An 18,378-nucleotide genomic window follows, 5' to 3' on the forward strand; every position below is an offset into this window, starting at 1 on the left:
ACAAAGTGAAGCAATATTGCATAATTATTTGCATTGTTTGTTTTTCTTGCAGGACTCCCACAATGGCGGGGGGATTATTTTGTATATACAAAACATACTTTGAAGAAATAGGAAGCTACGATCCAGGGATGGATATCTGGGGCGGAGAGAACCTGGAAATGTCTTTTCGAGTGAGTGACAGACCTCGGAGGATGCTATCTCGATGTTATCATGTCACGGGACTTCATTAATGTCAACAAACTCCCTTTGTTGTATCCGAGTTTCCCTCACCGGCATCTTTCCACTTAAAATTCAAGAGTGAGATTCAAGAAAAATACGCAAGGAAAGAGGAATCGTGGAAATGGATGTTTTGTTAAATGAGATTTCCTTACCTCTCTTAATAGAACAGAAAAAGATGTTATAAGTTTATTTTTAATTTTGATTATTAATAGGTCAAACAATATTTTCTTCTTTCTTTCGACATTTGACACCACCAACACAACACCAGTGTTATTAGTACATGTTGAATGAGTCAGACTAGGAAATCTAGATATTTAGGAATAGTATTGTATCTGGTTTCCTTGCTTTAGCCTTCTTGCCTGCATAATTAAGATCATTGTAATGTTTTTATAGATGACAGACTTAATCAGTTTCGATGTGACCTGAGGACCAAATAGTGAAGAACATTTAAATAAAGGAACAGGCATTTACACATAGTCAAATCAGTTTAAAGTGAATGTATTTGACTGCTTTCATGCTACAGGCTGTATAAAGTTAAACTGTGTGCGTGTGCGTTTGTGTTTGTGCGTCTGCAGATCTGGCAGTGCGGGGGCTCATTAGAAATTGTAACATGTTCACACGTGGGCCATGTTTTCCGGAAGGCCACCCCATACAGTTTTCCCGGAGGAACGGGCCAAGTCATCAACAAGAACAACAGGCGCCTGGCAGAAGTCTGGATGGATGATTTCAAAGATTTCTTCTACATCATATCGCCAGGTACAGAGCTGTGGAGCCTGAGTGCATGTTTCTGCCCATGAAATAGTAATGATAATATCTTTACTTATGCTAACCCTTTTAAAACAAATTACACTTTAAAAAAAAGGACTGTACTTAAGTAGAAATTTGAGGAACTTTACTTGAATATTTCTCTTACTTAAGATAGATATAGCAGGATATTATATGAACAATAAGTGTAAAAGGTGGAATATTAAATTGAATAAATATAGAATGTACAGTATGGTTGAAGTCCGGTTGTCACAGTGAAGCTATGGAGCAGAGAGTTATCTGTCAGCCAGAGGGGAATTGTTATACAGTGTTATTGCAGTGGGCAGGAATGTTCTCCTGTATCTGTCCTTATGACAGCGGAGCCGGAGCAGTCTTTTGGAGAAGGAGCTCCGCTGTCTGCCTAGCTGCAGGTGGACAGCGTGGGTGGGGTTGTCCATGATGGATAACAGTCTGTTGAGTGTCCTCCTCTCCACCACAGCCTCAAAATTGTCCAGTTTGATGCAGATGACAGAGCCAGCTTTCCTTATCAGTTTATTGATTCTGCTGGTGTCCCCAGCCCTGATACTATACATAATACAGTATTAATACTGTGAGCACATTAATGCTTCAATAATTATAATCCAATTAAACAGTACATATGATTCTAAAATTGGCCATTCTGCATTATGATACTACTTCTGGTACATTCTTTATATTTTGATGCTTATACTACTGTACCTTTTTACTAAAGTGATTTTAATTGCAGGACTTTTACCTGTATTGGAGTACTTATACACTGGTATTACTCATTTTATCTGAGCACTTCCCCCACCACTGCCAATAAGTAACATGTAAAAGAAATACAAGAGGATAAAATAGTTGAAATACCATCAGTTTAGAAAAAGACCAACATTGTTAGATGAGTTTTACTGTAAAAAAGGTCACTAAATATGTTGGTTTGAAGGCTCAGATAGGAAGTTCAACAGCTGAGGGGCCGGACAGCAGAGGCTGTTCAACTTTTAGGGCAAAGTGGAGATTTTTAAAACTGTTAGGAAGGCCTTACTGGAGGATCCAAAGACCCGATTAGGCCGAGAGGGAGGTAGCAGATCCCAGGTATGGGCAGGAGACTGACTGTTAAGTGGATGATTTAACTGAACTGGCATGAATTCTGCATGAGTTTAAAAGTTTTAGGGATTTAATAGCTGTTTTATTCATTGCACAGTGCTGTGGAGACACAGATATGAACAATCCTCATTACCAACCCCTCTTTACTACTTGCATGCTCGCTGATATTACATTTAGCAAATTGGTGTGAAAAGGAAACGCATGTTTGCTCTCTTTTATTCTACCATTTTGTTGCACGCAACCTTTTATATCTGGCTCATTTAAGAATTTATATTTCTCGTTTTACTCTGGCTCCCATCGGAGTTTATTGCTGCCTCCAAAATAGGAAAAATTCATTCCTCCTGCTGACACATTTTTGAGTGTTCCTCTAAACTGGATTTTGTCATAGAGGCCTTCCTGTCCAACAAAGACATCTCTCTCGCATATACAACAAGGACAATAGGAGAGTGCAGATTAAGAGAGGAGTACCCTTCCATCTGTCGACTTAGTAATGTGATTACCCTTTAGGAGCCCGCAGTGTCCGGGAAATCTCAGGTCAAGAGTTTGAGATGCCAGACAACCCATAAGGGATCATCCGTAATCTGCCGATCTTATAGCTCAGACTGTGACCCTCTCCTCCACACAGTCGACAGAACTCTCCTACAGGCAGGTGTGCAGAGAGCGCGCGGGTGTGATGGATGAGTCTTTCCGCATGTTGTGGCCCCACAATGACCGTCTGTTCCTCCAGGACATTAGGGAGAATGATCTGGGCCATGCTGCTGCCAGACCTCTCTTATTGGCACAGAGGAACACAGTATGTTGCTCAGGCTCAGTTTGGGAGTGGCATGTAGCGATCCTATTAAAAGTGCATCTCCCTCCACGGCACTGGTGATTTCAAGATCAAAGAGGCTATTCATCATCTGCAACATGTGATGTTCAGACCCTACACAGAGAATAAATTGGGAGGCCGGGGAGGAAGAGTGGCCTTCAGTTCTTAGCTTTTATCTGCCGCCTTGAAATGTCTATTTCCCAGATTAAAGTGTAACACTGTTAGTGTGACAGAAGGTGCTGTTTGCATTGTCAGGCTCGGGTTTGACGGATAAATACACAACACTGCAAGTCTTAACATGACGGTTGTTTTTTAATATCGTGTTCTGTCATATAGCAATCACACTCTTTCATGATAAATAACCATCCTTGTCTGTCTACATGCAAGCTATGAGTCCTCAAGAGGCACTCTGGGGAGAAACCATCTGCCTTATGTGTTTGTAAGTGTCTGTGCCCAGTCGCTGCATAATCATTCTTTAGTCTTCTGTTGTATCAGGGCTGACACAAAGTGCAATCTTCGTTTTTGCCAAATAAGCATACATCATGACACACGGTATTTCACAATTGCATTTGTGCATATCTGATGAATGTGCTGTTAAAAAACAATGTGTATAAATAGAAATTGACTTCTTCATAAGCCCTCTTAGCAGTAATTACAGTAGGTTTCGATGTGTTACTCAGTAGAAAATCCTGCCATGTCCACCCACACAGCCAGTGTTTTCAGGTAGGTTTGCAAGGTGTTATTTTATTAAAGGGTCCCTCTGGTGTTTAGTCGCGGTGGTGCAAGAAACAGGATTCTTTTTTTCTCTTTCAGGATAGTTCTATATCAGAACAATACATTGGTCAACCCTGGATAATGATGTTCAGCTTTGCATATATGTGAATCCTTGTCTTGGCATTTTGTCTGCAGGCGTGATGCGTGTGGACTACGGAGACGTTTCCTCCCGCAGAGACCTTCGCGAGGCCTTGAAGTGCAAACCGTTTTCCTGGTATCTAGAGAACATCTACCCAGACTCCCAGATCCCGAGGAGATACTACTCACTTGGTGAAGTATGAGCTCTCGTGTACTCTGATCTCCATTAATGCATCAGATGCAGACTGCCTCCCTCTGCATTCAGTCAGATGTGTCCATGTAGCTCCAGGGTTGTGCTTTCAGAAAGACAATATTGCTGTGAGATATATCTGAGAATCTCTGGATCCAGCAAAGGCTGAACGAAACGAGATAAAAACAAACATCCCCAGCTGTTCGCATTGAATGCCTAGGATAAACAAACAGGCGGATGTTCGTGCTGGCAGTATTGATCCCAGCCACATACACAGTTGTTGCTATGAATGCTGGGTAGCTGAGATAAGGCTCATGTATACATTTTATAATTTCATGGCACAGTTTTTTGTTGTGCTGAGTGAGCCAAAAATGTATTATTAAAAACAAATGTGTAACCAGAACATTTGCTTTGAATATATTTAAATGTTCTTCTACAATCCTGAAAAACAGGACATTTTCATCATATTATAACTCTAATAAGCAGAGAGGAAACATACAGAGTAGTTTTTTTCTACAATTGAGAGAGGGGATTGTGGGAACTGTGCGATAATTTGCAGCTAAGCTTTGAGAATTCATGGTTAATTGTTTTGAAGATAGTGAAAGTTTAAGTTCCCTTTTAATCGTTAGTTCCCCCTCACACAGAAAAGTTTTTAAGTGACCTGAATTTGCCTCTTGATGCCCATGTCTCCGTGCAACAGCAGTGCAGCATCAGTGCTGACATGCAGTGCGCTGTCTGTACAATAGATGGGAGCCATTTAAAAAGTAATGTCAGTGAAGGAACTCATGGTGAAATTAGCCTGTAATCCTCCAACGTCCATACAGCTGAGGATGAGAGGATTTTTCATTGGTGCTGATCTGCTCTACTGCAGTACAACTTGATTCTCCCTCTCTCTCTCTTTAGCCACTGCAGCTCCTCAGCTGCCGTCTTCCTCCAAAGCAGACTTCTCCCGGCTGATTCTCATCCACTATAACACACAGTCAGCCTTTCTTTTACAGCTGGATCCATTAGGTTTTATATCACTTAATTATGAACGCCATTCTGTTCCTGCACGACAGCTATAATAAGACGCTTAGGCAACATATAGAGCCAGCTCAGCCTTAGCTATGTGAATGTATATCTTCATTAGAAATCTGAGTTGACTGTAAAGTCAGTGAGTTCACTTCTCCATATCAGCAATGATAGAAGATAGTAAGAATACTTTGGATAGCTTGGTATCATAATATCAATTATATTGAGGATTAAAGGGTTTCTGCTGACAAAAGTGTTCATTATTATTGTTAATTATTTACTGATTAATAATTTTACCTAGAGAAACGTCAACAAGAAAGAATTAAAAATGCCAGCTATTATTTCCCAGAGCCTGAGGCGGCTTCTTCAAATGTCTCACTTGTCAAACCAAAATCCAAGATCATTACAAAGATACATGAAATATACAAGCCTCACATACTGTCCAGTAAATATCTGAATTGGAAAATGTCTGCCATTTTTGCATATAAAAACACTTCAAACCCCATTTACTATTACTGCTTTAACCATAGGTTATATCTATCATAAATAATAAAAGATCTGAGTTTAACACTAAAATATCCCATAATACTAAAACTGAAACAGTAGCAATAAACCACAGGACATTAACGAACACTCACAAAAGAAAAGGGGTGTAGAAAAGATGATTCATTTTTAATGAGAAATGTTAAGCGGGCCTCGACTGGGGTCTGTTTGGTTAAGTTGCTAATAAGTTTGAAATTAAGATCAGAGACTAAACATAGAAAGTTAATTTCACATGAGATAACTTTTAATCCTTTTTTTCTAATCCTTCCTGTAGATCAGAAATGTTGAGACAAACCAGTGTGTGGACAACATGGGAAGAAAGGAGAACGAGAAAGTTGGCTTTTTCAACTGTCATGGCATGGGTGGAAACCAGGTGAGTGAAAAAATACATTAAAGCACACTATTTATTGTAGTCGCACAACACTGTTTTTACAAAAACACACACAATGTCCTATGAACAATAACTGGGAGTGTGCCTCAAGAGGAATTATAAATTGTTTTTAGTGGAATGTAGGATTAATCTCTTTTGGATTAACATTGAAAAAGCCAAGCCTTTGATACTTCTTTATCCTGGAAACATGAGCTTTGGGATTTTGTCTAAGCTCCAAAGCTTGAGCTCAATCACACTGGAGGCAAAGTGTGTGTGAATGACCAACTTTCAAGTCAATCCACAGATTTTCCAAACAATTCAAGTTGGGATGTTTGCCAAGTTTCCCTCTCGTGTTACTTCAGTCCTTTGTTGATTTGGTTCACTGCTGTGGGTCATTGTGAAACTTTGGCATTTGAGGATGGTTTGTGCCAAGTATTTAATTGTACTCTCGTCTGAACAGTGTTCCGTCTTTCCTTGCAACTCTTGTTATGTGCTATTATTTATAACCGCACTGCATGAGACACTACGTGAGTATGAATCACTGAAACTGCACTCATTTTGTACAGTACACAATCTAAATCATGTTTGGCACAACAAAGGCTCTAAATCAAAATAAAATCACAACAAAATATGGACAAATCATTCAAATATCCTTTGATCGAAGACACCATGATAAGATTTCTAGCAAGCCTAGTGATGACGATGATGCTTCACCTCTGACAGAGACCTCTTGTTCTCCAGGTGTTCTCTTACACAGCAGATAAAGAAATAAGGACAGACGATCTTTGTTTGGACGTATCCCGCCTCAATGGACCCTGTCGTCATGCTCAAGTGTCACCACATGAAGGGCAATCAGATGTTCGAGTACGATGCTGAGGTAGGACTCGTATTCCCAGTAGCAGCCAAATAATGCCCTAACCAGGCTGTGTGTGTGCAGGGGGCCATTCTTTAGTTCCTATGGACTCGAAAAGGACTTAGATGAAATGCTGAGTGATCTTGTTTTGTCTATGTCATCGGGTAGGGTTTGGATAGTGCAAAGTGGGAGAAGCAGTATCTATTTGCTGCCACCAGATGGTGCTGTATGTCAGTTTTTTAGCAGCGTTGTCAACCCCAGCTGCTGAGTCTCTGCTCTCAATGTTCTCTCCTCTCAGTATGTTGGCAAGTGGGAATATGATTTTGAGGTAAGCTGTTGTTAAGTCATCGCTCCTGAATATTGCCCGTAGTTTCAGTGCTGTACCTCCAGTGTTGTGATTCATCCCATAATTCTGTGTCGTGTCGTATTAGAGTAAATGATTTATGGTTTATTATTTTTGGCAGAAAAGGGAGTTTGAATATTTAAAGGATGTTTTGATTTTCATTTGTTCTTTAAAATGAAATCTATTTTTACCCCATCACACAAAGTTTGGGAAAAACACATCTTAGTGGAGTGGACGATCAACTGAATTGGATATACATAGAGGTATTTCTGCCATTAAATCAACCCTATTTAAAACAAATGATGGAAAAAATTATAAAAACACCTGCCAGGTAGAATAACAAACCTGATCCTGATTAATTGTTATGCTGTGTGTTACATAACAGACCTATGGTCTGTAAGACAAGCTAAGGCAAGACACTATTGTAGTTGCACAACATATGTTACACATCCAACATAAATGTGCAAGTGAGTCATAGTTTATTCATAGAAGCATGAAAATAAGGATTAGACGAATGACAAAGTCAACGAATATTGCATATTAAACAGCAGATTAATTTGACCTAATATTCCTGGTTATGGATACATTCATCATCTATTAAATGTAGAGTCAATTTTTGAAGGCTCTTAAATAAAAAACAGAAACATGTGGATCTCAAAGGAGGACTAAAATACTCCTTGTTGACTCATAACTCATAGTCCATTATGGATTGTACAACACAGAAAGCAACTTTTATATTAACAATTCATGTTTCCTCTACTGAAGCACGAAGCAATGGTTGGAGAAGAGTGCGCTGAATACAGTGCCATTTATCAGTTATTGAGATGTACTATAGCTGACATGTAGTTGTGACAAGGTGAGTTGGCCCGGAGGCCTTTCCACTGAGCACTGAACAAACCCTCGGAGAAATCCCTTCATTACACTTTGTTCTTTGGGAGCATTTTTAATATGGAAGAAATTGAATAATTCATAAACGAAGAGGACTGGTCTCTGTTGTAAACAGCATTGGGGTTTCACCGCTGTCAGTGGCCTTGGTTATTTTAAGCCACAGTGTGATTGACAGGGACTGAATCCTTTGTGAATACAGAACCATTAACATTTCATCTTCTCATCAGTTTCACTTTCATAGAAATACCTGTCTCTACCATATTCCTGCTTTATCCAAAAATCTGCCAAATATATCCCGCCTTCCGTTTAACCTTTGTACACATGTAACATTTTTTGCTTTAGCATAGTGGATGTTCATATTTGTATTACTGTTATCGGTGGCAATACTTTATGTTTCCAAAGAGAGCTATCAGGCTGTCTCACCCACAAAGATAGGTCCTCTGCAAAAATGTTACCCTTCGTTCTTAATTGTTATTTAAATTAGGAAGAATGTAATCACGTGGGGATGCCATTTTTTTATTTCTGCAAACTATGAGCAGCACTGAGTTTGGAAGAGACATAAAGTTATCATTACTGATCTTTGTCAGGGATCAATTTCACAATATACAAATACTAATATCACATTCAGATATATAAAAACATTCAGATGTGAAGGATTTGTATTCTGGGCATTGACAGTATAAATTCAAATCTATTACATTGTTATGTTATACAATGTTTTTCTTAGTCTTGAATGCAGCACTCAATTAGTTGTATCATCCTATCAAAAAGGAGGAGCACATATCAAAACATCTGAGCCAAATGTAACCTCATTACCAGATCAATCATTGAGAAAAATGTCTTAGAGACAAACTATGTCAAAACCTGTACCACAAAATTTCATTGTTTTTATTCAACAAAATATTAAATGGGTCAGGTCATGTCAAAACAACAAACATTGGTGTGCATTGACATCTTTTATAGGTTAACACAATCTATTTATATCTGTACTCTACAGATTTTTAAAATTAATTCTCAGATTGTAATGAATTTCTTTTCACCAGTTATAATTATTGATGTGGTAATCCTCTGGCTAATTTGTCTCTGATGTTTCAGCAAAATATATGGTTTCTTACTGTGAATTTCACGCGCGATGCAGGTCCGTGATCAAAATGTGTCAGCCCAGGATTCAAATGCCTTAAATAAACAACACAACTTTTCTATTTTGATTAACAAATCACTGCGAAAGTGGGCAGTGAGGAACAGAGGGATTGATTTAACAATAATTCCTGACTTTTGGATTTACCTTCACTACCATCTTTCCCTATCATTTCGGGCTTGCTGCAGAAGCGCACCTTCCTCCACATCATCACCCAATCATGTCTGACCATCAGCCGCCTGGAGGACGGCACCTACGGCCCCACAGTGGAGTACTGTAACGACAGTCCCTTACAAGCCTGGATCCTCCATAACTACACGCGTCAGGAAGTCGCTCAACACCTTTACTTCAGTCCCACTGATTATTTTCTGTGACTTTAGGGCCTGAGGTGAGCAGGTTAGTACAAATTAGGCTAGTGGTGGTCATTTTAGTCGTGCGTAGTGATGTAATTTGTTATTAGCATTGTTAGAAGTAGATTAGTTCAACCTGTTCTGGTTTGATAGTCACCTTTTGTAGCTGATTGTTGTTTTCGTTTTTATAGGATTTTTGAGGTATTTGTTTTTGTCTGTGAGGGCGAATTAATGCAGAGCTTGTTGTTCTGATCTGTTGTTGATCTTTTTGGTTTTAGTCAGAATGTGCATGGAAATTGTTTTAGGAAGCATTAAGTAGCTTTTACCGCTGACCTTTCAGGGGGAATGTATGAAGACCGGGGCAAAGGCACATCAAGAAGTGACAGATGTCCCATCACGATGGTTCTGTGTATAAGATGCTATCAGCGAGGACCTTTAGCCAGTTTTCATGCTAAATTAGATCTCATTTGACATTTATTTTCCAACATAAATATTTTATTTTGATATGAAAATCCAGCAGCTGTCCCCTTGCCTGCCTGCGTTGGGTGAATAATGCCTGAGATGGAGGCATGATTTATTTTTAGCTGATTATCTACAGGCAGGACTGATTAAAATGGACTCACCATTGTTTACAAGGTCTTTTGAAGTGATCCTTCATTGTGAACCTGCCTTTCATGGCACTGTCCTCTCAGGACACTCTCCTATTGGCCTGAAGCAGCTGTGTACACTTTGTGCCATGTACATATTTGTAAAACCAATGAATTCCAATTATCAGTGCTTTTCCCCACTGGGTCTGCTTATTTACATGCTTTTGTAAGGAAAATGTTTTGGCTGACAATTTTCTGGCTGTGTCAGGGTTGCAGTTTTCCTGTCTCTGTTCACTTTCTTTGTTATATGGTGTTTGCACCTCGGAGTCCTGTACTGTTGTATCTCTCAAGAAGCTAAAGAGCAATTTCACTGTAGCATGCCACAGTTTTTGTGTGCAAGCAGGGTAAATTGGGTAAGGAGCTCCCATGGCTGCTGGTGTGTGTCAGAGTTGCGGCAGTAAAATGACCTGCTGTTAGATGGCCTGATTTGCTGTTTACACTCCGAGGTCCTCGTAGTATGGCCAGCATCAGAGGAGAGCACGTACACAGTAGCAGGGCACCATTAGAGCGAATGAGACTGTTGCCTGACTCTGCTTCAAGACAAAAAGGTATCTGCTGTTTTTGTATTTCCAACAAAAATCAGGCCAGCCCTCAGCACAAGATCAGGTCAACCAGGATCTATTCTGTCTTTCAGCGAGTCCAGCGCTGCCTGGTGACAAAGAGGAGGATGTTCCTCACCCTTGGGTCATTGTTAGAAAGCGTCCTCATTTAATTAGCCAGTCTCAGCTGTGCACACACTTAGCGACTTTCTCCGGAGAGGCTGGTTGGTTTGCCGCGAGGCTGAGATGGGAGCTTTCTTTGCCCCAAAGGAAGCATGAAATAATTATGAGCAAAGGACAAGACCTCACCATTTCTAGTATTTTCATTAAATGTGGAATGGTTTTTCTACCCTCCGCCTTAACACTCCTCTTCTGTCATCTCTGCCAATAGAGTAGCTTTCGATCTTTCAATAAAATAAAAATGTGATTTCTCATTATTGCCTAAACCTTATGATACATTGATTAAATATACCTCCATATGCAGTATGAATACACATCTAAAGAGAATCATTTGTTTATACTGCGTGTCGATTGCAAGTTGGCAAAAAAGGAGTGGTTCTTTTTCTGGTTTTCTTTTCTTACCCTCAAAATAAGCTGCTTAACAAACTTAAAATGTATGTGGAGAAGAGCTTCCTGTCTGTTATTTCCCTTAGTTTTTTGGCAGGTGTGTAAGGTGCAACGCCACCTGCTCTCTTTGTTCTTGTTGTGTTTGAACAAATGTGTCCTGTGGCGTGGTCTGCAATATGTACTTCAGGAAAGATATGTGTGTGTGTGTGTGTGTGTGTGTGTGTGTGTGTGTGTGTGCACTTCTTTGTATCCAGGCAGGGAATGTCATACCCTTGTGTTTTATAGCTTAAGCTCAAACATGGGCTGAGTGTCTCTGTGTGCTCATTAGTCTGAATATGTTCTGTCAACAGTCAAAGTACAATCTGGTTTTAATGAAGAATTATGACTCAACCACAAGATAAATCATGCCAGTGCTCATGTTTTAATGCCACATACACAGTGTGTTTAGGGATGTTCATGCGTATTTTCTTTAATGCTGTGTTGCTTAGTATGAATATGAGTCCCTAGAGAACTGGTTGCACACTCTGGTTTTTTTTTTTATCACAATTTCTTCTGAATCCCTTCTTTGACAGACATTAGATGCAAAGCTTTATTAGTAGCACCTAATCGTGTTTCTTGTGAGGGAATGGACATAAATGGTCAATTGGGGCCAATGAGATCTCCCCCCTGGTGGTTAGTGAGGGTGTTATCTCTGGGGCCTGTGTGGCAAATAGCCAAAGACTTCTATGGGACTTGCTCCTGTGGTGCTTTCATTCAGTTAATCACAACAGGTTTGATTTTCCAGTGTGGACATTTATATGAGAGAAGAGTGAAAAAGGTAAATGAACAATGTATAATTCCTTACGCTCAAAGAAGTGACTGCCCATACTTTCTGTTTGGTGATAACTGCAAATATGCTGGGCTTCACTTTCAGCTCTTTGTTTTGGTTTTTCTGGCCCCAACATAGTGGAGCATTTAGCAGCTGAAGAGCCCTATAAATTCTCCAAGAGAAGGTGTGGAGAGTTCAAGGTTTACAGATTTCATTAGGTGTTGAGAAACCAGACTACAGCTGATTGATGGTGTTGCTCCATATCTGCTGGATCCCTAGATGGGCAACTCTTTGCTAACTAGTTTGTCATCGACTTAAAATACGCGTTAGTGCTGCCTCAGAGTGGCCAAAGCACAAGTTGTTGCAGAGTTAATAACAGAACATCTCTATAAATTATTATTTTTCATCCTGGTCGGATTTGTCTGACCAAGATGCATAAAGTGGCTAGTATTTTAAGCTACTTGGACATTGGCCTCCTCCTACTGTAGTATTCTGTCCCACACACTGAGTGTACCTCTGAGTCCAATCTCTGCTTGCATTTTATCCAACATTCAACCTGCCAACTCCAAGCTAACACGCCAAGCCAAACGCTACAGGATTTTTACTACAACGCATTTGACATATCCATCATGTCCAAAATATGAAGTAGTGCAGCTAGTTTCTTTCTAGTGTATCTTTTGACATTTTCTGATGCTCAACAGTGATTCACAGATACATCCCTCCTGTAAAGTGGTATGTGACACAGCCTCACAACTGACAGGAGCCCCAATTCTCTGAGCAGCCTCAGTGCATGTTAAGTTGTACAATGGGCACGACTCTCAATTTCACTCGACCAGAACATCCTGCTCTCTTAATGTGCCTATTGTTTTTTTCTCGCCCCAGCTGCAATCTTAGAGTGTAACAAGCTCAGGCCATTTGCTTGGGTCAAATTGTGTTTTTGTCAAATGTAGGAAATCCACATTTCAAGTGTGTCTTAGAAGGTTCCTCTTATTCATCCAGGTGGCTTCAACCTTCTCCAGAGAAGAGTTGAAGTGGAGTCGTTGAGCCATGTTGAGGAAAAATAACAGAAAAATCTAAATACTTAAATATTTGTTTGTAATTATGCGCTAACATCTCCCTCTTTTCCTCTCCAGCGACTCACCCTGCTGCATGTGAACAGCAACCAGTGTTTGGACATGCCATCAGAGGAGGACAAGATGGTCCCCACACTGAGAGACTGCAACGGCAGCCGCTCTCAGCAGTGGCTGCTCCGTAACATGACCCTGAGTGTCTGACCCCTCATCTCACCTTTCTCCCCCGCCGCTCTGTCCTTATCCTAACCAGCCATGGCTCTCCTCACCCCCGCCAGGTGGCTCCTACCACAGCACAACATACGCCTCTTCCTGTAAAAACAAATACAGAGATCCAGGCCGCAGCGGCTTATCTTCCATTATGGGGGCGTTTCCTTTCACAGCTCGCAGCAGGTGTTAGAGAAGCTGCACCTGCCGTTAAGGTGACATGACGAGCCACAACTTTGGGGACCTCATCGTGTCCGAGTAGAGAGAAAGCTGTGTGACGTCTGTGCATGGAAAAAAATTGGCGTCAAAGCACTCACACTGTGTCAGCCAGCTGCTAGGCTTGGGTCCACTGTGCTGCTCAGACTTAGCTTAGCTGTTGGAATAAATTAAAACAGAAGAGCATTTAAAACAAGAATCCAGTAACGCACGTCTCCGCGATGGTCTGCACTGTAAATGACCTTCCTTGTGCTTTGTTCAAGACTGTTTTCATGACTGCTGCTCATTCTCTCTTCATATCAGTGTCTGAGTACATTCAATCACAAAAAGTGACATTGTTTATAGAGCCAGACCAATACTGGATTTGAGAATTTGAAACCTATCTTGATATTTGAGGTTTAATAGATGTAATAATGCTGTTGTGCATTACTATTTTGTTTTAAAGTCAAGCTGAAATTGGAATTGTCATCATGATGCAAGGGCATTACATCATATAACTGTATACTACAGCTTTTGTGTATATTTTTTCATTTTTTAAAAAGAGGTAAACATTCTGGGGACATATTTGTAGAAACATTGTGTACCTTGCAGCCTCTGGATGGGCATTTCCCATGACAGCTGGGGACTGACATTTGAGGGCCGGTGTCACACCATCAGCATCCATGGCTGTGAGGAACTTCATAATTGTTTTTTTCAGAGTTAAAAATCGAACACAAAGAATACATTTAAAAGCTGAAGGAATTCAGTTAGACTTCAAACTAATGAAAAAACGTGATGATGACAACACGGTCCTTAAATTTCGTTATCCACAAGACACTTACAAGGTTTACTTATTAGTACTCTGTAGTGCGCATTTCTAAAGTACCTCAAACATATCTGTAGGATCTTTTCCCCCGATTTCCTCTTGTTATTTGCTGAGATATAGGCAGGTAATAATGTATTGGTGATTAGCTAATGCCTCCAGGTGTTATGATAAGAAAGGAAAAACCTCTCATTACATTACATGACATTTCTCTTTGGTATTCTGGCAACATATTGTCAGAAAGACAATAAGAGTCAGTTAAAAATACCTGAAGAGCATTTCTTAAGATGTTTTGAAAAACATGAAGCTAATTATTTCAAACAGTCTAAAATGTATAGAATGAAAGAGTGTAGCTATAACATCCTCGCAGATTAATAAAAAATATTCCATTGTAAGGGAAACAGGAAACACAATAGGAAAATGTGAAGCAGCACTTTGGGTCTGTTCGAAGTACAGTATTAAGAGTACAGTGATAGAGACTCTGCCATGAGTAGAATATACATAATTGTTTTTTGACTGAATGTAAATGTTCCCTAAATGGTAAAGACTGAGTTCTGAAACACTGTAACGGCTCAGTGAGCGGGATAGTTGCATGTGCCTTTAGAAAGCTGTTTTGGTTGTTGGATCATTTGTTTCAGAAAACATTTGATTTATTTTGGTGATAAACAAAATTAAGAATGTCAAATATTTTCTTCATTTCTAGCAAAAAACAAGCAAACTGAGAATTGATATAAAATAACTGTCATATCTCATTAATACATCACCTTCATATTAATGCTCGATCAATGCTTCAGTAACAGTATAGTCAAAACATTTAAAATGTGCAAATGTAGTTTTTCTCTACAGTTTTTATAAGGATCAGGCATCAAATGTTATGGTATAATACTGTTAACATGTTTCTATCACCATTGTTTTTGTTGTTGTTGCTGTTGTTGTTGTACATACAGAACCAATTATTTTTCTAAGATGCTGTTAAACTTGAACACTCCTCTGAGAAAAGATATTGAATGGTATAAAGATCACAAGGTATTGCAGTGTTTTATTTGGAGTAATGGTAATAAAAACCAGCGCTTACCTTGGATTTGGAAATTGCGGTGTGTTTTCGAAATAATTGTTGGACCAACAAAGCCAAATTCTCAGACCACCTGAGGGGCGTCAGGCAAGCGGACATGAGGGAGCAACTAATGGGGAAATACTATCAATGCTGCTCGAATACTGAGTCTTTGCCAATTACCTGCTTGGCATTCAGACTAAAATTCAATCAACTCTTTCATATTATACAGATACATTTATTGTTTTTCATTATCTCAAAGTGCATGTTGTTAAAATAGGAATGTATTGTTTTAATGTACTGGTTGCAAAGTGATGTTACCTGTTTGTACATTTTGCCTTTTTGTAAAAAAAGACTGAAGATAGATTTTTGCATTTATATCAGTTTCAAGCAAGCACGTTACACGAGTTGTTTAATAAACCTTGTTCTTGAAGCTTTTAAGACCTTGTATATCCCGTTATCATTTTTGAGTGTGTGGGCTTTTAAAAGTTGTAAATTGCAGCATCCCTTCCATGGTTAACCTTAATAGTGGCCTTCAAAAAAAAAGAAATTTATAGGATGCTACCTTCCCCTTTTGTTCTGTATCTGTAAAGGCGCTGGCCATTGTCATCTATGAAGGCACTTCTGACACATTTCAATGTACATGTAAGTAAGGAAGGCTTGACCTTTCAGTTGACTCTTCTTCCTGAATGGGACACAGAAAGAAGAAGAGGGGGTCAATGAAGGAAGAAGGAGATCAGGGAGTATCCAGCTGACTGAGAAAAGCTCCCGGCCCTTTTGGTTACTGTTGCTAGGTCTTACAAGTTTTTGCAATTGGCATGACAATAGGCATTTTTTAAAACAATGTCAGTGAGAGGTTTTTGAAGGGAAATAATAGCACCTTTCTGGAATAAAAGTTCTGAAATATCTGAGAAAAAAAAGGTGAAAAAGGTACTCCAATTTCCATTCAACACTATAATTTGTCGTTGAGTATTGGTAATGAAGTGGACATTTCATTTGAAGGATAAGCCTGCTGATCCCGATGCAAGCCTAATGCACCACGCTTCTTGACAATTCACATAAAGGACATGAAGGGTTGATGACCAAAAAGTCCAAAACCTTAATATTTCATTAATAATATCAGAAAGACCAGAAAGAAAAATGCTCTCATCTTCAATTGGAAACAGCTAATATTTGGTATTTTTGCTTGGTAAATGACTATATGTGTTGATTAATTCATCTCCATGGATGATTGATTAAAAAACTGTTTGGCATTTAGGGAAAAGACGTGCTTGCCGAGAGCTCAATAAAAATATGACATCACTAACATGTCTGTAGGACACTAAAATGTCAATCTACAAGCCACAACTGATTAGCTTAGCTAAGCATAAAGACTGGCAACAGGTTGTTACAGCTAGCCTCTGTTAAAATATATGCTGTGAAAAAATTGACATTGCAAAGGTTATATATTTTTTGTCTAACCTGTACTAAAACCAAGTGTGAAAACCACACATTCTGGTCTTTAAGAGATAACCAGCTTATTTTCAAAAATGTCAAACTACTTTGATATTTAATCAAATAACAATTTCGACACAACATGACAATTGGTTTATGGTAAATATAAATAAATATAGTGAAGCATTTGTCTTTTCATAACAGAGAAAAGTATGATCAATTGTAATAACTCTTCCTATATAAAGTGTTCATTGTTTTGTTTTTCCCCCCTCACTAATGATTTTCAATACACATTTGTAATGCTCACCAAGGCAGTCATTGAAGAGGTATTAAACGTTGCTGTGGAGTCGACAACACATAAGTGTCTCACCACACTCTCAACAGGGGCCCTGTCTCACACCTGTACGAAGCCAAACCCAGGCTTGTTAACTGGGCCTGGGAGGATAAGATAGTGGGTCTGCGGCTGGGCCAGGGGAGTCCATTAGCGGGTGAGATGCTTTAAAATAACACCCTAATGGAGACCTTATCTGTGGCTTACTGTGGGTCACTGTGACTCTCAAAGGTTGAATACATTCAGAGCTTCCCACCAGGGAGGATGCACAATTCTTGATGTCAATATAGAAAGCATGTATAATACATTGTGTCCCCACAGACTAAAAACCATTACATACTGTATTATTCCCTGTTTTATTCAGTTAAACAAAAAATATATCTTTCTCCAAATCATTCATGGGTCTGATACTATGGTATGTAAGAGAGTCTTTTTTTTAGCAGTTGACTTTTGTTCAGTCCTAATGAAGTCTCCTTCAACCCCATGAGGAATAGTGTTTATGAAAAGACAATTTGACTGCAACCATAGTTTATTTTCACTTTACTCTGGCAGTCACTGGAATGTTGGGCCTAGTAATGGACACTGCAATCTTAAATGTCCTGCTGATAATAGGCTATATTTGAAAAATACGAAATGGAAACTGTATAATTTTGTTATGGGCACTCGTGTATTTTTAGGGATTCAATTTATGTAATCTTGTGATATAATTTCACACGCAATACCAACTATAATATATATTAGGTTACAATGAGTAGCCCACACAGGCACTTAGGGCAGCTCAGGGGTCCTACAGGTGAGATGCAGAAGCGGCAGAGGATCCACTCATTAGACCGAGCCCACAGTGTGCAGCTAATTACAGTGTTACTGTATTTGAAGGTGAGCAAAAGTACACAGTAGCGGTTTTGGGCATGGGCGACTTCGTGGGGGGTGGCACGAGCGAGCACACACAAAAAAAAAGTCATCTGGGCCGCGAAGCGGTTTTCTATCTATCATATCACTGTGTGGGGAATTGGCAAATTGGCGCCCCCTGCATCCGCAGGCGCCCCTGCTTGCTGACAGGTGCCTTGCACAGAAGCTGTGTGAGAAGGGGAAAGGGGAGGGGGCGCGACCGCGGTTGACAGTTCACCTCTGGGTCTCCCACATGGAATGGACAAGGGGGTGAACGGGGGATCCACTGTATAGGTAGAGCAATGTCACTGTCACACCTCGACTTTCGTCCAAATAACGCACATTTCATTCACAATATTATAATTAATATTGAAACTGTACTGA

General features: G+C 39.6%; 1 protein-coding gene across 1 annotated transcript in view; it reads left to right on the top strand.

The window, feature by feature from the left end:
* galnt13 (UDP-N-acetyl-alpha-D-galactosamine:polypeptide N-acetylgalactosaminyltransferase 13) overlaps nt 1–15,743 on the top strand; it is a 29,971-nt gene extending 14,228 nt beyond the window's left edge. Inside the window, 9 exon segments of the mRNA XM_063887040.1 lie at nt 53–170; nt 795–975; nt 3,806–3,945; nt 5,767–5,865; nt 6,604–6,675; nt 6,677–6,739; nt 7,014–7,043; nt 9,273–9,480; nt 13,129–15,743. Coding sequence (XP_063743110.1) covers nt 53–170; nt 795–975; nt 3,806–3,945; nt 5,767–5,865; nt 6,604–6,675; nt 6,677–6,739; nt 7,014–7,043; nt 9,273–9,458 — 889 coding nt within the window. The 3' untranslated portion in view covers nt 9,459–9,480; nt 13,129–15,743.
* The last annotated feature ends 2,635 nt before the right edge of the window (nt 15,744–18,378 follow it).

Source organism: Eleginops maclovinus, chromosome 7 (genome assembly GCF_036324505.1).
Source record: "Eleginops maclovinus isolate JMC-PN-2008 ecotype Puerto Natales chromosome 7, JC_Emac_rtc_rv5, whole genome shotgun sequence".
NCBI classification, from domain to species: Eukaryota; Metazoa; Chordata; class Actinopteri; order Perciformes; family Eleginopidae; genus Eleginops; species Eleginops maclovinus.